Here is a 17,381-nt window from a genome sequence, read left to right on the forward strand (position 1 = left end):
TCTCTCTCTCTCTCTCTTGCGAAGGTCGCCATCGGTCCGCATTTTTTTAGTACCCATGACTAACTGGCGAACAAACAAAAACTCGGCGAGCGAAGAGCGTAACGTACCGGATTGTGTGCATCGAAAAGCTCTCGCAGTCTCCGGCTTCCGGTTGCCCATTTGGCACCCACTCGCGATGTCACTTTCGATTTCCGCCCTGTCTCGTCCGGTGCCGCGTTCACCGATGCACTCTGCCTCTGTTGTTGGTTGGATATGTAAATTAGTCCTTCAGCCTAGCCCCGGGGACTGTGACCCTAGTGACCCAGCGTGCTCTCGCGAATTGTTTGAATTTCGCGAATTAACACTCCGTCGATGCCCGAATAAAAAACCCACCACCACACTACACAGAGCGAAAGGGAGAGAGAGGGAGCAAGGGAGAGAGAGAGAGGCCACCACGTTTCATAACACCGACGCTGTGTCGATGATGCATCGATCGTGATGCACAAATTGACGGGCGGGCGATTTTTTTGATGACGCTCGCTCCGGGCGACGGTGGACTTTCTTTCGTGTCCGATACGCGACGGATACAATGTGCAACGCCCGCCCGCCCGCTCGCCGGTCCGCTCAGCGCGGGGCGTTACCCAAGGACCTGCGCGTGGATCTGCGTGGAGGCGTGTGCCTGGCCCGCTGGACCAAATCGAGAGTCGCCGTCTCTAATGGCGATGGAATTGGAAAGTTCACATCCGCGCACATCCGTGTCCCATGGATGGTCCCGCACCCGGATCCGACGGTCCTGGGAAACGGGGCCAACGACAACCAAACACCCACGCGGGCACTGCACATTACTTTCGCTGCGCACCGCACGGTCCCCGGATGTCACCCGCCCCAGTTTGTTTGTCGGCCGGCCCATTGCCTGCCGAGAGCGTTCTTGGAGAAGTCACAGTACTCACGTTCTCCGTTCCGGTATTGGGACCGAGCCCGAGCCCATCAACCATCCATCATCAACTGGCCGGTGACTGGTGGCTCGGGGCTGGCCAGACTATGGTCCAGAAAGTCCGAAACCAGCGAAACCGGTTCGACACAAGGCATAGAACGAGACAAGAGGCGAGGCGAGAGGGTCTCCCAAAACCCACCGCCAGCAGTACGGATCGATCCCGAACCCAGTCCATAGGTAGATCATCCGGCTGCGCTGCACCGATTCATCCTGGGTTCCTGGGCGGCGAAAGGCGTCCGTTCGGCAGTGATGCCAACATGAATGCCAAAGTTGAAGTTGGCCCCGGTCCGGTACTAGTCTAACGGTCTAAGCGTCCGTGCCCCGGAACGTCCACAGCGGGAACCAGATCCTGTTCCCATCGTCGGTAGTTCCTCTTCAGTCGACATCAGTACAATACTTCAACTAGGCCTACCGCTGCTGTCAAACAACTAAAAACCGGCTGCTGAGATTATAGGGTGGATCCATCTAGTGTTTGGATTCTGAAGATCGGGGCGTTAGATTATCGATTGTAGGCTGTATGTAGCACGTAGCGTCGTGCTCTTGAATCCCGAATGTCGTCCAAGTCTCGTCCAGAGTGTCGTCCACATTTCTCGGTAGTCGACGTCGATGCCATCGACGCTAGCGGCTCGCTTCTTCTTCATTCATTCATACGGCGGCCGATGATGCCGCCAGACCAAAATCCACACTTAACAGTTACTCGTTGTGTGGTGCGCTGGCTTCTCTTGCACGACGTGTGGAGGTTTTCCGAGCCCCAACTACGACAATTCTGCTTATGAACCACCGAGGTGAAAATGAGCCTCAATGAAATGAGCTTTCTCAAATTCGTCCTATTTCGCAAGTGTCAAAGTGTTTACAAAAAGTTTACAATTTCCAGAATGAAGTTTGACGTTTCAAAAGTCAAGTAATCGGTAGTTTTAAATGCAAACACTAGATGGATCACCCTATCTAGTGGTGGCAGAATAGTCTGACAGCCCGAGAGAGAGAGAGAGAGTTATGACGATGTGATCATGATGCTTTTGGGTGCACCTGGGAAAGGGTCTGGACGTGTGGACTTCTATTTCGGGTCCAGAGCAGAGTGCACGGAGCGCAGCGCCCTCCACGAGACATGATCATGACCGCGCACGAGCACACGATCGTTGGCGCGAATAGAGCAGAGAAAGAGAGAGAGAGAGAGAGAAAGAGAGAGAGAGAGAGAGAGCGAGAGAGTGGCGCACGAAGACGCTCTGCAGGTCCGCCGAACGGGGTGAGAGTGAACTTTGGCACGCGCATTCACTTTCGTTCGCCTCCCTCTCTCTCTCTCGCTCTCTCTCCGACTCTCGCTCTCTCACTCGCTCGCTATGGTGGGTTTTTGCACGATTCGGGGACCGCTACTGTTACTCCGCCATTGGCCAGTTCAGCCATCTCCGACCTCCCCCCCCCCTCCCACACCCCTCTCGTGTTCTCTCGCTCTCGTTTTTGGGACGCCCGCTGGCCCGGGCCTCCTGGGTTCCCAGGCCGGCGCCGGCTCCTTCACTTGCTTCGCCACGTTCTGCCCCGCTCGCCAGGTGAGGCGCGCGCGCAATGAAAGTTCAGCCTCCCCCCCCCTCCCCCTCCTCAACCCTGCCAGTGATCTACACTCTCCGTTATCTCTCCCGTCTCACGCCACGCCTCGCACCGTAAGCCATTTACCGTTCCTTTCTCGAGGCCTCGTCCCGAAGAAGGGTTATAAGACTTTTCCTTTCGTTCCGAGCCCACCACCTCCCCCCGCCTCCCCTCACGCTTTGTTTCCTTTATATTCTCTTCGCTCTTTCCCCTCTCTCTCTCTCTGTGGGATGTAGAGCCACACACACAGACGCCCTCAGCCTGGGTGGCAAGTAGTGCACGGCAGCTCACTTCAGGCACGTACCTCTCTCTCTCTTTCTCTCTCTCTCTCTCTCGCTCTCTCTCTCTTTCACTATCACCCACTCATATACTGTCTTTCGCTCGCTCTCTCTCTCTGTCTCTGTCGAAATTTGTAAAAGGTAAGTCGATGCAGGGAGTGATGGGGTGGTGGTCCGCGGGGTGAACCGGGTGGGGGGGATGCAGAGCATAATTTCGGTACACGAGATCTCCGCAAGCATCTCCTCCCAAACGAGCACACAAAAGAGACCCCCTTCCCGGCCCGGGCCATTCCGGGAGGAATGGGGGTGGTGGGGAGGATGAAGAATCGCAAGGCCTGAAGATGCTGCTGCTGCTGCTGCCGCTGGCCGGCCGGCCGACTCGAAGAAATGGCCTCCTATAAATGGCGGCGTGCGGCCCGACGGTCCATCAGTGAGCCATTTGCATCGATCAAACCAACAACCCCCAACGCCCCAGACACCACCAACCTGCTCCAAGAGGTCCAAGGAAGGGCGCCGACTGCGAGAGAGAGACCGCCAGCAAGTCCTTGCGAAGGGATCCTTCGGACAGCGCACCGGCTCCTGCAGCAAACGACGGCAAGCGTCGGATCGCCTCAGACTCTACGCCCACCTCAGTGTCACAGTGCGTGGTTGGCGTGTGCGTGCGTGCGTGCGTGTGTGTGTGTGTGTGTTAGTGCGTGCACCCGTTTCCCAAATCCTAGAACGATGAAGACGTTCGTGCTGGTGAGCTGTTGTTTGGTCCTCGCTTCTGCCCGACCGGAAGCAGGATACTCATACAATCGTCCATCAACTGGCGGCGGTGGCGGCGGTGGCTACTCCTCCGGTGGATCCTTCACTTCCGGCGGCGGCAGTGCCGGGTTCGGTGGCGGTAGCTACAGCGGCGGCGGAGGCGGAGGCGGCGGCGGCGGCTACTCGTCTGGCGCCGGTGCCAGCTTCGGTGGCAGTGCGAGCGCTTTCGGAGGTACCGTACCTCTTCCCCTAGTGTCAATGTGTGTCAATGTATGTGTGTGCCTGTGTGTGCACTCTGCTGCGTGTTGTGTGTATGGGCCAAAAGGCTGTCAAGCAAGCAAGCAAGCCGGTCTCCCTGCGTATTTCGCGCGCTCTGATCCTTGTGCGTGTGTGTGTGATCCTGCGCGATCCTGTGTGTGTGTGTGTGTGTTACAACACACACACACACACACATATTGTCGGCACACACACACACACACCGCTGGAGTCTGATTGTGGGCCCTTCCTCGTTTCGGTCCTCCTATTCAATCCGGCGAGCCTCCTTCAAAGGACGTCGCCCTCCCCACTATAACCAATCCCCCCTCCCACCGGCTTCTCGTTGCCGTTTTTGGGCCGCGTTGGGGCCGCGGCCTTCCGCCAGGAAGCCTCCAGCCGGCTCTGGAAGCCAGTTTGCCGTTCGTAAACAAACAAAAGACTTCAACACCGGCAAACGGCAAGCGACGAACCCCCTTTTTTTGTTGGTGGGAAGTTCCCCCCGCCCCCTCCCCTCAGTCGGTTTAGTTTTTCTGTTTTTCGTTTTTATGGTCTCTCCCTCCTCCCCCCTAAAACCTTCTCCCTTTACGGGGGGGTGCGTGAAATTTCCACCAGGGTGACCGGTCACCAGGAACGGGGAAAAGACTGGCTTGATGGATCACTTGTCGGCCGCGGGCCGCGGGTACACAAAGGGCACTGCAAACGCTTGGTGGTGGTGGTGGTGGTGATCATCGCGGTACCGCTCGCAACGCAACTAAACTAAATTTATTTCGTGTGTCCTTCACCCCGACTGATGTGCGCCCCGGATAACGCCCCACGCGCAGGATCTTCGTTTAGCTCCAGCGGAAGCAGCAGCTTCGGTGGCGGCGGCGGCGGCGGCGGCTTCGGTGGCGGCTTCGGCGGTGGTTCGCAGCAGGCCATCATCCAGAAGCACATCTACGTGCACGTCCCGCCCCCGGAGCCGGAGGAGGTGCGGGTGCAGCGCCCGATTCAGCTGGCCGCGCCCCAGAAGCACTACAAGATCATCTTCATCAAAGCGCCGTCGGCACCGTCCTACCAGGCGCCCCAGGTGCCGCTGCAGCCGCAGAACGAAGAGAAGACGCTGGTGTACGTGCTGGTGAAGAAACCGGACGAGCAGCAGGACATCGTCATCCCGACGCCCGCGCCCACGCAGCCCAGCAAGCCGGAGGTGTACTTCATCAAGTACAAAACCCAGAAGGAATCCGCGGGCGTCGGCGGCTCGGCCGGCGGCTACTCGAGCGCGGCCGCCTTCGGCGGCGGCGGCCTCGACCTTGGCGGTGGCCACGGCGGCGGGGACCTCGGCGGCGGCGGCCACGGCGGCTCGGTCGGAGTGTCGGCCCCGGCCGCCCAGTACGGCCCGCCCGGCAAGTCCGGCCCGTACTAGGCCCGCACGGGCGCATCCTTCCCCGCACCGATCCCGCCCCGCTCCGAGCGCACACACTTCGGGGGAACTACTACCACTACTACTACTGTAGCTGCTAGTCGTGCACCACCACACCGCACACTGTTCCTGCCTGGTCCTCCGCGTAACCACAGTGCTGACCAACCTCCCCACCCACACCCGGGCTACACCGGGGGGGCGGTGCTATTGTACATACAGCCCACTACCACTGCTCAATTCCCACTATCACCACTCCATCACCACTATCTCTTTCTCACGGGCCTTCCCCCCCCCCCCCCCCGCCCCCTTCTCTGCCTTCCGTTCTACACCACTCTATCGGTTGCCGGAGTTGCCGAAGACGCCGGATAGAAATTCCCAGGAGAACCGCCGGAGCGGAGTGCTGCGGAGGTGCGGGGCTGGGCACACACCTGCCTGCAATGGACACACGAGGCGGAACCGGAAGTAGGAACAAAACAAAACATACTTACAATCTACACGCAGACGATGAAGTAGGAAGTAGAGGGAAGAAGAAACCGAATCCCCGAGCGACCTCTACACGCCGCGGGGTTCGGCGGTCAGAGCGAGAGACCGAGAGCAAGTCAGCGAGCGAGCGAGCGAGCGAGAGCCCTCAAATTAGCGGAACAAATAATGATGCTACAACTAGTGACGTAGTAGTAGTAATAGTAACGATACAATAATGACAGCAATAATGTTAATAGTAATAGTAGTAAGAATAATAATAATAATAAAACAACGGTGACAAATTTTGACAAAAAAAGAAAAGACTCCAACCAACCTCAGATCTGCTCCCGTGTGTGTGTGTGTATGTGATTTGTTCCCGAACGCTCGCGGGGGAGGGGATTAGCGGAGGTGGCCAAAACGGTCCGCGGGATTACCGGGATTCACTTTCACACACAGCGCACCGGGGTGCGCACTAGGTGAGGTGAAGTTGGGGGCGGGGGGGGAGGTAGGGTTACTTTTACTTTTACCACCGCCCACACCCTCCCCCCCCCATCCCACACCCTAACCCGGATGCCCCGGTCAGACGGAATTGTGCAGATGCAACCGTGGCTTATGACCCCCCCCCGGGAGCAACGATGGCGGCGATGACGATTAAATCGCCACCACCGCCCCCGGGCGACCGAGCAGCAGAGAAGCAAATGTCACCCCGCCCCCACGCACAACCCTCTGTTTCACCCACCTCGGCGTAAGCTTTCCGATTGAGCTCTTAACCCGGCCCGGACGGGGTGAAATGGAAAGTGGAAAACTGCTGCAAAGCGGCACTCACACAACACAACACACGGCACAATAGCGCACACAATGGTCGGTTTTCTCAGCCGAATTCTCAACCGGTCTCCCGGGGGGGGGTGGCAGGGGCTCTTCAGACCGATTCGCATTTCCGCGATGAAAGAAAACAAAACAAAGCAAAACAATCGAAAGCCGCACACACAAAACATACACACCCACGCACATACTACCCACAGCCACTCACCTCAATCACCCCACTAGCAAAGCACGGCTAGTGGCTGCTTTCGCTGCTGGTAGTTCTCGCTTTCCGGTTTTCCGCGCTCTCGGTAGGTGCGATCTGTAGGGCTGGGTATCAGGGCTGGGGTCCATAGAGACAACAAATGACCAGTAGTCTACCAAAGTGGAAGTACACAAGGGTCGTTTCACCTGGTGTTAGTAGCCCATGGTACACCATACCCTGTTGGTCCCACCACACATCAATCGAACGTTCGAACGAGATTCCAATTTATGAATTCCATCCTTCGAAGTGAGAAGCGGGAAGAGGGTGCAACATAACACATCGTTCAATAAGTCGCGAGACTAGCGTAAAGATAGCACTGATAATGCCATTTACATACCATGGTTCAGAAGTACCAACCTTCAGATAAGGTGTGTCAAAATTTTACGTAATTCGAAACATAACCAAGAAAACTGTAGTGGTTAAAGTGACGCTACTTTTGCAATCATGAAAAAATGGACCAAAGCGAGTTTCGTGTGTTGATGAAACATTGTTTTCTAATGGGGGAAAAACATTGTTGAAGCTCAGCAATGGCTTGAAAAACGTTATCCGGACTGTATTCCATCGAAACCAACCATTTGTCGGTGGTTTGCTGACTTCTATGCGGTCGTGCTGATACAAATTATGCGGAACGTTCGAGTCGGCCAAATGAGGCAGTAACTCCCGAAAACACCAAGCAAGTATTGAAAATCGTGATGGGTGACCGCAAAATGAAAGTGCGCGAGATAGCTAAGATGGTGAACATATCAACTGGTAGTGGATTTACTATTTTACACCAAAAATCGGCTATGAAAAAGGTTTTTTTTCACATGGGTGCCGCGTTTGCTCACAATGGAACAAAAGGCACCATGCCACAAGTCAATCAAAACGATGACCAAATTCAACGAATTAGGCTTCCAACTGCTTCCTCATCCTTCGTACTCGCAGGATCTGGCCCCCAGCGACTACTGGCTCTTTACGGATCTCAAAAAGATGCTCCAGGGAAAAAGATTTGGCTCGAATGAGGAAGTGATCGCTGCTACTGAGGCTCGTTTTGAGTCAAAAGGCAAAGCATTCTACAAACATGGCATTGACAAGTTAGAGAAGCGTTGGAATGATTGTATTGCACTTGAAGGAGATTATGTTGATGAATAATAAAGAGTTTTGCCAATAAAATGTTGTTCTCATAGTTAGTCTCGGGACTTATTGAACGATGTGTTACGCTTCCACAGCAGTCATGACATCATCATGTGATAAAATAACGCACACATGAGGGACTTTAGGTCTGGAAACCGATGGAAGTCGCGTAGGGGGCCAAACCTGGCGAATACGGTGGATCCTGCGCGATGAAGCACCAGCTTACCAGGTAGGGGTATTGGCAGGCGGGTGTGCAGGCTTGAAAAGGTCAAGCGAATTCAATTGAACGAACCCGGCCGATCGCACTGTCATTTGTCGAGCCATTATTGTCATCTGCCGTAAACGTCGTAGGTTCTTCTACGGGCAAACCCAAACTCCGGTAACTCCGGGGACTCGGGGTCTGCTGGCGGACTACCGGTTTTTACGTTGGTTTCAAATCGGTTCCTCCAAACTCATGCCCCGCCCTCGCGTGGACGAATGGACGCAAAAACTATGGAGCCGTTTTCGCGGTCGCCGCTCGCAAAATTCTCGCACACTGGTCCGCGGCGTTTAAAGCGACGAATTGCCGTGCATAAAAAGCGAGCATCAAGCATACGTGGTGATGAACGTGGGGCCCCGGTGTGCGCCCGGGAGCCCGATCAAACCGAACCCGACCCATTTTGCCCCCGAACCCGGAGTCCGTACTGCGGCACATCCGGATGCAGGTGCGGAAGCTCCAGCATCAGCATCCAGCCCAGCATCCCCCATCCGCCTTCCACAGCCCCCACCCGTCTTATGGAAAAACATAATGCGATGAGCTACGAGGGAAAACGGAAATTTCCCTGCCAAGCCAACGACTGACTGTGTGGCAACAAAGGCACAGGCACGAAAATAAAAAAAAACATAACGGTACGATTACATGTTTTTCGCCTTCACCTCTTCGGCATATCAACGGCGGGGCAGGGATGAAAAGTGCTCGCCAACACTTAACATTCATACACCACCACCTCCTCCTGGCCGGATCCCGGCCGGGTTTGTTTGGGTTTCCGAGGGGCGCTACGAGAGGCTACATAATGGAAATTATCGCGCTTAAATCGCGCTCGCGGGGGTTTCCGTTGAGTTTTTCTGCTTCGACGTTGCAAGTCAAGCAGCTGCTGGATGGCACTTTTTCTCATTCTCTCTCTCGTGCGCACTCTCTTACGTACTCGTTTTTTTTTTTTGCTGTATTGGACCTTTTTTCTTTCTGCGTTGCTTCTCCTTTGATTCGCTCGTTTGTTGTTTGTTGGTTGGTGGGTTCCGAGATTCTCTTTTTGCGCATTTCATATTCATTAACCAGTTCATGCTCATCAGCAGCAGCAGCAGCAGCAGCGCTGGGAAGAGTGCAATTATTCCTGCATGACATCATCACCACACCCCCCGGGCCATCCCCCAGTCTATCTGTTTGCTGATCTCACCACCCAATATAGTCCTCAACTCTTTGCAGTGATAAGATAAAGTTTGATAATGCATACTCCACAGTTAGTCGAGACGCTGGACGTGATTTCCCCCGGGCGGCTGGGCGGACTGTCCCCGTGTTATGGGAGACCCCGATGTTCACGACTGCCCAAAAGGCGTACCCCGAGTTTAACCTGTTAAAGTTCCATCATTAATTGCGTGCAGGATCATACCGGGCTGAACGGCTTGCTGACTTCTTGACTTCAGTCAGGTTGCCGTCAGTTCATTGGACCGATACCGAAGTCTAGCCTGGAATCCAGGAGCAGCATGAGGACTGCCTGAAGTCTGGCCCAGGGTCCCAGGCCACTGATACCGACTTCGCAATCGACTCCCGATAGCGTCGCAGCGTTGCGCCCCAAAAAAAAAACGAGCAAAACCGACGACTGCTGTTGTTGATGGTGGTGCAATAAATTAACCGCAACCGCACTACGGCTTCTCGCGGCGCACCCTGCTCGATGCCAGTTGCAGTGGCTGCTAGTACCCCCGTTACTCGCGTGCCTACGCGCGCTGCTGGCCGCTTTCACAGCGCCAGGCAGTCAACCTGGCTGGTTGACCTTTTCCCGGCCCAAAAAAAAGGCAGGTCGCTAAAACGAAGACGAGAAGGAAGAGACCTGGGCTGGGTGGCAAATGTCACCCGGTGGATGACTCGGGTGGTTGGTACGAAGAAAAACAGTGGGCAAACATGCAAGCAAACTGCGAAATGCTCGAGCACTTCTGCTTGGGAAGTCCAAGTCCACCGAGAGAGAGTACTCGCATAAATACTAGCCAATGCAGCCAAGTGTTGAAGCGAACCGGAGCACGGCATAAATTCACCACGGCCGCCACGCGAGGGCAGGCCATATCTGCAGCACATCATTAATCCTTCTCCCGCCCACCGACCGCAGAGCAAGTACCGAGCCGAGCCGGCAAACAAAACGGCAGTGTCTCGTTAATGACGTACGTACACTGACGCAAGACCGGCCGATTAACGATCAGCATCGCCGGTAGTCGCGTTTAGTTTGGGCTTTTTTGGGCTCTGTTCCTCTGGAACTGGTCTGGGACTCTGGAGTGGAGACCTCAGGGAGACCAACTACAATCATTCTACAAATTGGTTCAATACATTCGGACGAACCTATTTCACTCACATCTCGTGCCGATCGAATCGAACGGTCGAATATCCAGTCTCGAAACCATCACAATCCTAGTGCCGACATACGTATCTGAAGATTCCCCTTAAGTTTATTTTCCCTTTCCTTCTTACAGTAAGAAGCCGTTTCCGCGGCTCACAATTAATTACAAATTTATTATGAGATTTTTCGATGGCGGGATCTGGCGAGATCTTGATCCCGATGTCCTTGTTTCTGCTAGGACTCCACCATTTTTGATTAAGTTTACGAAAACAGTATGATTTCGTCAGACATAACCAGGTCGAGCATTCGTCGAGAGCGGGTCGCGGAAAAATAATTTTTGGTCCCACGATGAGAGAATTGTTTTGAAATAATTAACAAGGCCTTCATAAATACGGCCCAGTCCATTCCCGTAAGATTAGCAACGTTTTCTGCTTCTCTTTATCTATGACCTAAAACTCCCCAATGTCCGGTGTCCTGTGCTGGTTCTCGTCTCGAACTTCTTTCGGGTTTGACTGGATTCGTGATGGCGGCCATTTTCTTGTTCGATTGTCGTCTAATGCTCGTTATCCATCGAGAATAGTAGCTATTGCTGGGGATAGAATAGAATGGGTTTAGTTGGACTTGGTCTCCGCATGTGGAATCGTTTACCTGGCGCCCTGCGCATCTCGGTCGCTCGAAACTTTGTTGATAAGAAAGTTAAACGGAGAACGGAGCGAGGTGTCCTGCAAACGTCAAAGAACAGCCAGAGCAGCCCGAACCCGGGAAGAAGGGCACCGAACCAACGTGGGCCTTCGGTGCCTAACACCGGTGCGGTGCGCTGGCGTCGGTAACGCTTGCCGGTTTTGGCGTTTCTTGCTTACCACGGTAACAAGGTTAGCAAACTACCTGGAGATGTGGAACCAAAAAAGCTGTTGGCAGCCTGTCAGGCGGGCGATATCAGTTGGTAAACTCTTCCGTATTGCTGCTGCTACTGAGGCATGCTCTAGGACGACGGATTAAGCTTAACGGGCATCACGGCAACCGCACCTTATCGCAAGCATGAGCAATCATCGTCGCCATTGTTCCGATTGAACACATTTCTGTCACCCTTTTGGCAACAAACAGTAGCAGCGGCAGGAAAACACTAAACACTCGGCATACTGGCAGCCTTCTTTTTGATCACCAGCTCACCAAGAGACGCCGGTCTGGGTTGGGCAAACAAAAAGTCGGGCAGGAAAGGGACTTATTGGGAACATAGCCACCATTTCGCACCGATAAGGCATAACACATGGGCTGAAAACGCTCGAGCCTAAGAAAGAAAACGTGTTTCTTTTTGGCCTTTTAGTACTGATTGACGAAGCAACGAATGCTATTAGAATAGCGCTGGCCCGGACTATTCAGCCCATGCGTTGTAGGTGTAGGAAGCGCTTTTGAACTGCCAAAGCCGGAAGCGTTCTGGTTGAGTACGGAACAGTAATTCGTTTGCTTCCAACAGCGGCTGGCTGCCGGAGCTGGCACACCATCTTTGGGCCAGCCCAGTCATCCAGTTCCGGGCACACACACACACGGGCACACGCTCGTTTGAAGAGATGAACATGCAAACGAAAGACACGCTGGGCGCTGTCAGGGCACATGTGAAACATGCCAAACTCAGACGTTCGGCGGACACCGAATGGGATCGACCGAAAACGCCCCCAGCGCCCAGTTCTTCTTTGGCGAAGTTACCCCTTTCTGCGCTCCGAAGCAGGTCTGGCCGAATGTTGCCGCCACAGGTCCGCCACGTTCGTCACATTTTCCCCCGTTCTCTGGAAGCCTTCTCCGTCCCGTGCCGGTCAGCCACGCCTCGCTCTCGCCACCGCCCTCGCCCTCGCGGCAAGTCGCGCAAGTTGTTGGAGCTCTTGTGCACTGGAAGCTGGAGCGCCCGGACATGCAGTAAATTTCAATTGCATTGGGCACACTTCATCACCTCGTTCCACGCACACACACACACACACAACGAACTGGGACAACTGCCTTGTAATTTATGTTATTAGCTTGCTCCCTGCTGTTGTACGAAGCACGCCCTCTGCACTGGCATTCGCATCCTTACATCGACATCTTTATCATAGACTCCTCCAGCACCAATGAGCCATTCCTGCTAGGTTCGCACAAGACTGCTGGGTGAACTGGGTTGTTCGTAACGTGAAATCTGACCCAGCCTACCCTCGTATTTGCCCGACACCGCCGCGTATATCTGCAACCCGAGCCACAGAGCAAATCCTCAAGCGAGACAAGACTCAGCGCCCGGCAGCTCAGACCAAGTGACACACATTTTAAAACTCACAGTCAGTACATTCATGGGGAGCATGAGGATTTCTACTTATTCAGAGCCGAACCGGGAATAGGGCCGTTGTCTGCCGGACAACACCTGCCACCTGCTGGGATCACATTAGCATCGCAACATTCGCCCGTCCAACCTGGGATTTCCGGATCTCAGGGCCCATCTACAATGGGACACCTAACCATTGCCCCGGCCCAGCGACTACCGTTGTGTATGTGACACAGACACAGCGATTTGGATTCCATTCCATTTTGGACCACAGCTTCCGTTGATTCCAAGGCCCAGACTCCCCCATGGTGGTTTTGGTCCTTACGATGATAGAGTTTGGCACACTAATAACTGCTGTGACTGTTGTTTATTAGACAAATGCGTTTTCAGTAGGCGTTTCGAATTCGTTTGGGGCAACGCGCGGCAGCGATTCTGCCGGGCATACTCATGGCATTCCATGTCCACGGCCAGAGCTGAGTTCTGATAATTGTTGTCGATAGCACCGAGCGACTTACTCACTCAACTGGTTTCTTTAATTTCTCTTTTCTCTCTCTCTCTCTCTCTCTCTCTCTCTCTCTCTTTCTTTCTCTCTCTCTCTCTCTCTCTGTCTCTCTCTATCTATCTCTCACACTCTCTCTCTCGTTTCAGATGATCAAGATGATGGTGATCGTTGTAATCGTGTTCACAATTTGCTGGTTACCCTTTAACTTTCTGATGGTACAACTCCAAGGGCCCTGTCGGGACATGCAAACGGCTGGGAATTAATACTCTTCTTCTCTCTCTCACTCTCGCTCTCTCTGCTGTCTCCGGTGCTCTCCCTTTTCTCTTGGCGTAGCTAGTGAAGCTGGAGTCGTCGTGGGAACTGTTGCCGTACTTCTGGTTCGCTTTCCACTGGCTGGCGATGTCACACAGCTGCTACAACCCGATCATCTACTGCTACATGAACGCCCGTTTCCGCAGCGGTTTCATTCTGGTGCTGCACGGCGTGCCGGGGCTGCAGCAGCTCTGCTGCTGCATCCGCCACGCGCCACCGGCCATGGCCCGCAACGCCGGCTCCAGTGTGGCGCTCGCCGGTGAGATCAATGGCCTTTACGGTGGTGAGCCCACTGGTGCACTGAGACGAAAGGCTAGATTGCGAGTTAGGTGCCACCTGAGTAACACTTTAATCAGTTCCGTTCTTGCTCGTTTTTTTGACGTTCCGTTGATCCGTGTCACGCTGCACACCTGCTTTTGGCGTTGGCGCTTGTTTTCCGCTCTTCCGTTTTCTGTTTCTGCCACTGCTGTTGGGCTGTTCTGTTCTTCTTCCCTCACTGTCACCACCACCGCTACCACTATCCGTTCGTTCGAGCCGTTCGTACAGTTGCTACTACCTGCTACCATTGATATGCGTAGTTGAGCCCAAGCCCGCTGTGTGTTTTGTTAGTGTGTGTATGTGTAGACCGTCTAGCGGTCGAAGCAAAGGTGTCCACACAGACCCGACGCCAATATCTGCGCCGGATCCGCCTAATGACACCAGCCAGGATCGCTTACCCCGATAGCGCGGGACTAGAACGGGAGCCCACGTGTAGTGACTTCGCTACGGAATGTGCCCAAACAGCTGGGCATAGCGTGCCGGATCTTTGCTGTGCATGCCCGATGCTCGCATAACTCCTTAACCCTTACCTCTCCCGCTGAGTGGTGTGGCAAAGTGCGACGCTCATTGAACATCTAAGGTGGTCCATCTAGTGTTTGGATTCCGACGATGACGAAGGGGCGCTAAACTATCGACTGTTGGTTGTCGCTGTATGGCATGTAGCGCCGTGCTGTTGAAACCCGAATGTCGTCCAAGTTTTCAGCTTCAATTGCACCGAAGTACCGCGATCAGCCGACATGTCTCGGTACCGTCGGCGCCATCGACGGTTGCGGCTCGATCCTTCTTCATTTGCCGAAGCAAAGTGGGCCGCCAGACCAACTTCCGCACCAAACTCGTTCACTCGTTGGTGGGCGCATTGGCGTTTCTTGCACGACGTGTGCGGGGTTTCCGAACCCCAAATACTACAATTCTGCTTATGAACATAACCACCGAGGTGGAAATGAGCTTAAATGAAATGCGCTTTTTCGTTTTGTTCCATTCCGTAAGTCTTAAAGTGTTTACAAAAAGTTTACAATGTCCAGGATGAAGTTTGACGTTTAAAAAGTCAAGTAATCGGTTGTTTAAAATCCAAACACTTAATGGATCACCCTGTACTAATCTACAAATTTGCAAACAAACCCGGTCTACTTGTGGCCCTGTGGCTAGTTATTCTGGGGATTGGCCTAAATCTGATATGTTGGAGTTGTATGACAACGTTCGCTGCTGCTGCTCGGTGTCCAGTCCAGTCGGTGTGGAGTTTGACATGGAGCCCGACTAGCGACCCTCCTTTTCCATTTGTTTTGTTCCTTTCGTTCGCTTCGTTCGGCTCCACGGAGAGCATCCGTTAGGCATTAGGCTAATTATGTAGCAGTTTTTTGCTTTTGGCCTTGTGGCGAGCCCTCCGGCGACGAGTCGCCGGGGAGAGAGACGTAGGCGTAGATTTAATCAATGACAGGCCACGATCGGGCCACGATACTAATACCACTATGTTCGTCCTTTCGTTCCACCCTCGGTCTCCGTCCGAACCAACCGCGTTGGTTGGTGGATGGTGGACTTGGCCTCACGCACGCTGCGCACATCCATCAGGAGTCGATGAAGTATCGCATTTGCATCGAGTTAACACATGTACCACGTACATAAGCACCCGAAGGAAACCAACCGCCAACGCACAGGTATGTGGAATCTGGGAAACGGAAGTAGATGAGCGAGCAGCATACATAGCCTCCCCCCAATGTATCCCCCGTTTGGCACCTGTTGCCCCTGCTGCGTCTAGCAACGATTCGTTGTGGAAATGTGAAGTGACAACTGTCACACGCTCCTTCGGGCGCTCACTCGAAAGCGATCGCAGGTGGTTCCTTCTGCTGGTTTCGGCTAGCTTTTGACTACCTATGTACTGTCGCCCTTCCGTACTTGCTGTCCGTCGCTCGTTCTCTCTGTTTTTCTCTCTTTCTCTCTGTTTTTCTCTCTTTCTCCCTCTGTCTCCTCCTCCCTCTGTCTCCTCCTCCCTCTTTCTCTCTCTTTATTTTTCTGTTTCTCTTCTTGTTTTATCACTCTATTTCTTATCAACCACTTTTTTCTCTCAATTTTTCTCTCTATTTCTCTTTCTCTCTCTCTCTCTCTCAATCTCTTTTTCCCTGTCTTTGTATCTGTCAATCTGGTTCGCACGCGCCCTGCGTACGCGCGACTGTCTTCTACGACACGGCGAAGGCACAGTTAACCGAAACGTCCCTGCTACGGTGATACCAACAGAGCTACGACTAGAGCGGTGCGTTCCGCCCGGAAGTCAGTTCGGCCGGGCGGAATCGGAGCGCCGATGGGGAGGCTTTCGGAGCGCCAAGGCAGAACACCAAGGCCGAATGGGAGGCCGGTGGGCGCCGATCCGCCCGCCGGAAGCCCGTCGGGAGGGAGCGAAAGAACAAGCGAGTTGGCACGGACGTAGGCCGCAAGAAGCAAATCATAGAGCTGATGATACTGGAAACGCACGAGGAGTCGGCCGAGGAGCGGGTTTCGCTCGGATTCTGCACGGCAGGGCTGCACGAGCTTGGCGAATGAGCCCGCGGCCGGCAATAAAGGCTGGCTGGCTGGCAGATCACCGGTGTCTGTTGTCTGCTGTGAACGCGATGCGCACCTAACCACACCGCATCCAGGATTAACCTACTCCTCCACCACACCTATTCTTCTATGGACTACTCCCTCTCTTTAGTACTGCTACTAATACGTTCTGTTGCGACGATCGCAGCGACGCATCCAACAGGTGCTGCTGCGGACCTGATTCTCCGCTTTGGAGCCTTCTTTCCGAACGCGTCGCTCGTCTGTTCTCAAAATGGCCGCCGTCCGCCGGTTCTACCGGACACTTCTACCAGTGCGAGTGCCACTATACCACACTAGGTATGTCCAGTACTCGCCTGCTATGTCCAGTACTCGCGCCCGTTGGGATCCTGCAAGGCCATCAAAAATTACAACAACCAACCACAAAAAAGTGAAAAATGGTTTCTTTCAAAACCAAAAAAAAAAACGAGAAAAAGCACGTTTCCAAATCAAATGGTGCACTAGCGGTTGGAGGTGGGGGGACCAGCGGTGAAGCCCGAGAACAGTAACTGACCGTCCATCGAGAAAAGTATGCGGTGGGAAGGCGAAGGGTACGCTGCACACTCCACGATCGTTTGGCAAACAATCGATCGATCGGTATTTAGCGGATATCAGCAAAACGAGGTAGCATTGATGGCACACGTCCCGGAGCTGACAACCCTACGCTGGCTGTCACCCCGAACTGTCAAGTATCGGAAAAAGTCGCTCCTTACCGTTGAACTTTGCTAAACTCCTTCGTAGGGAAAATCCCTCTTTTCACGCATTGCCTACAGGTGTAGGTACCACATGTACAGGAAGGTAGGTACCACATGTACAGGAAGGTAGGAACCAGGTACCAGGACCAGAACCCCAGAAGACCAGGTATCAACAAGGCAGACATGATACGACCCATTCCAACCATACCTTTTATTCCCAAGAGACGAATGTTAGGCTATTAC

General features: G+C 53.9%; 2 protein-coding genes across 2 annotated transcripts in view; both read left to right on the plus strand.

Annotated features, from left to right (window-relative positions):
- LOC128274232 (RYamide receptor-like) overlaps positions 1-16,095 on the plus strand; it is a 44,086-nt gene extending 27,991 nt beyond the window's left edge. Inside the window, exons 4-7 of the mRNA XM_053012391.1 lie at positions 13,392-13,460; positions 13,579-13,816; positions 15,442-15,527; positions 16,063-16,095. Of these exons, the coding sequence (XP_052868351.1) occupies positions 13,392-13,460; positions 13,579-13,816; positions 15,442-15,527; positions 16,063-16,095 (426 nt within the window). The remainder of the gene's footprint in view (positions 1-13,391; positions 13,461-13,578; positions 13,817-15,441; positions 15,528-16,062) is intronic.
- On the plus strand, positions 3,556-5,236 carry LOC128272244 (RNA-binding protein FUS). Its single transcript, XM_053010021.1, has 2 exons — positions 3,556-3,811; positions 4,656-5,236. Exons 1-2 carry the CDS (start codon positions 3,556-3,558, stop codon positions 5,234-5,236), a joined length of 837 nt encoding a protein of 278 aa, XP_052865981.1.
- Positions 16,096-17,381: the final 1,286 nt, after the last annotated feature.

This window comes from Anopheles cruzii, chromosome X, assembly GCF_943734635.1.
Source record: "Anopheles cruzii chromosome X, idAnoCruzAS_RS32_06, whole genome shotgun sequence".
Classification (NCBI taxonomy): domain Eukaryota; kingdom Metazoa; phylum Arthropoda; class Insecta; order Diptera; family Culicidae; genus Anopheles; species Anopheles cruzii.

Coding starts and splice junctions, on each gene's coding strand:
- LOC128272244 (XM_053010021.1), top strand. CDS start 3,556: ATGAAGACGTTCGTGCTGGTGAGCTGTTGTTTGGTCCTCGCTTCTGCC. Junction 3,812..4,655: donor CAGTGCGAGCGCTTTCGGAG/GTACCGTACCTC, acceptor CCCCACGCGCAG/GATCTTCGTTTAGCTCCAGC.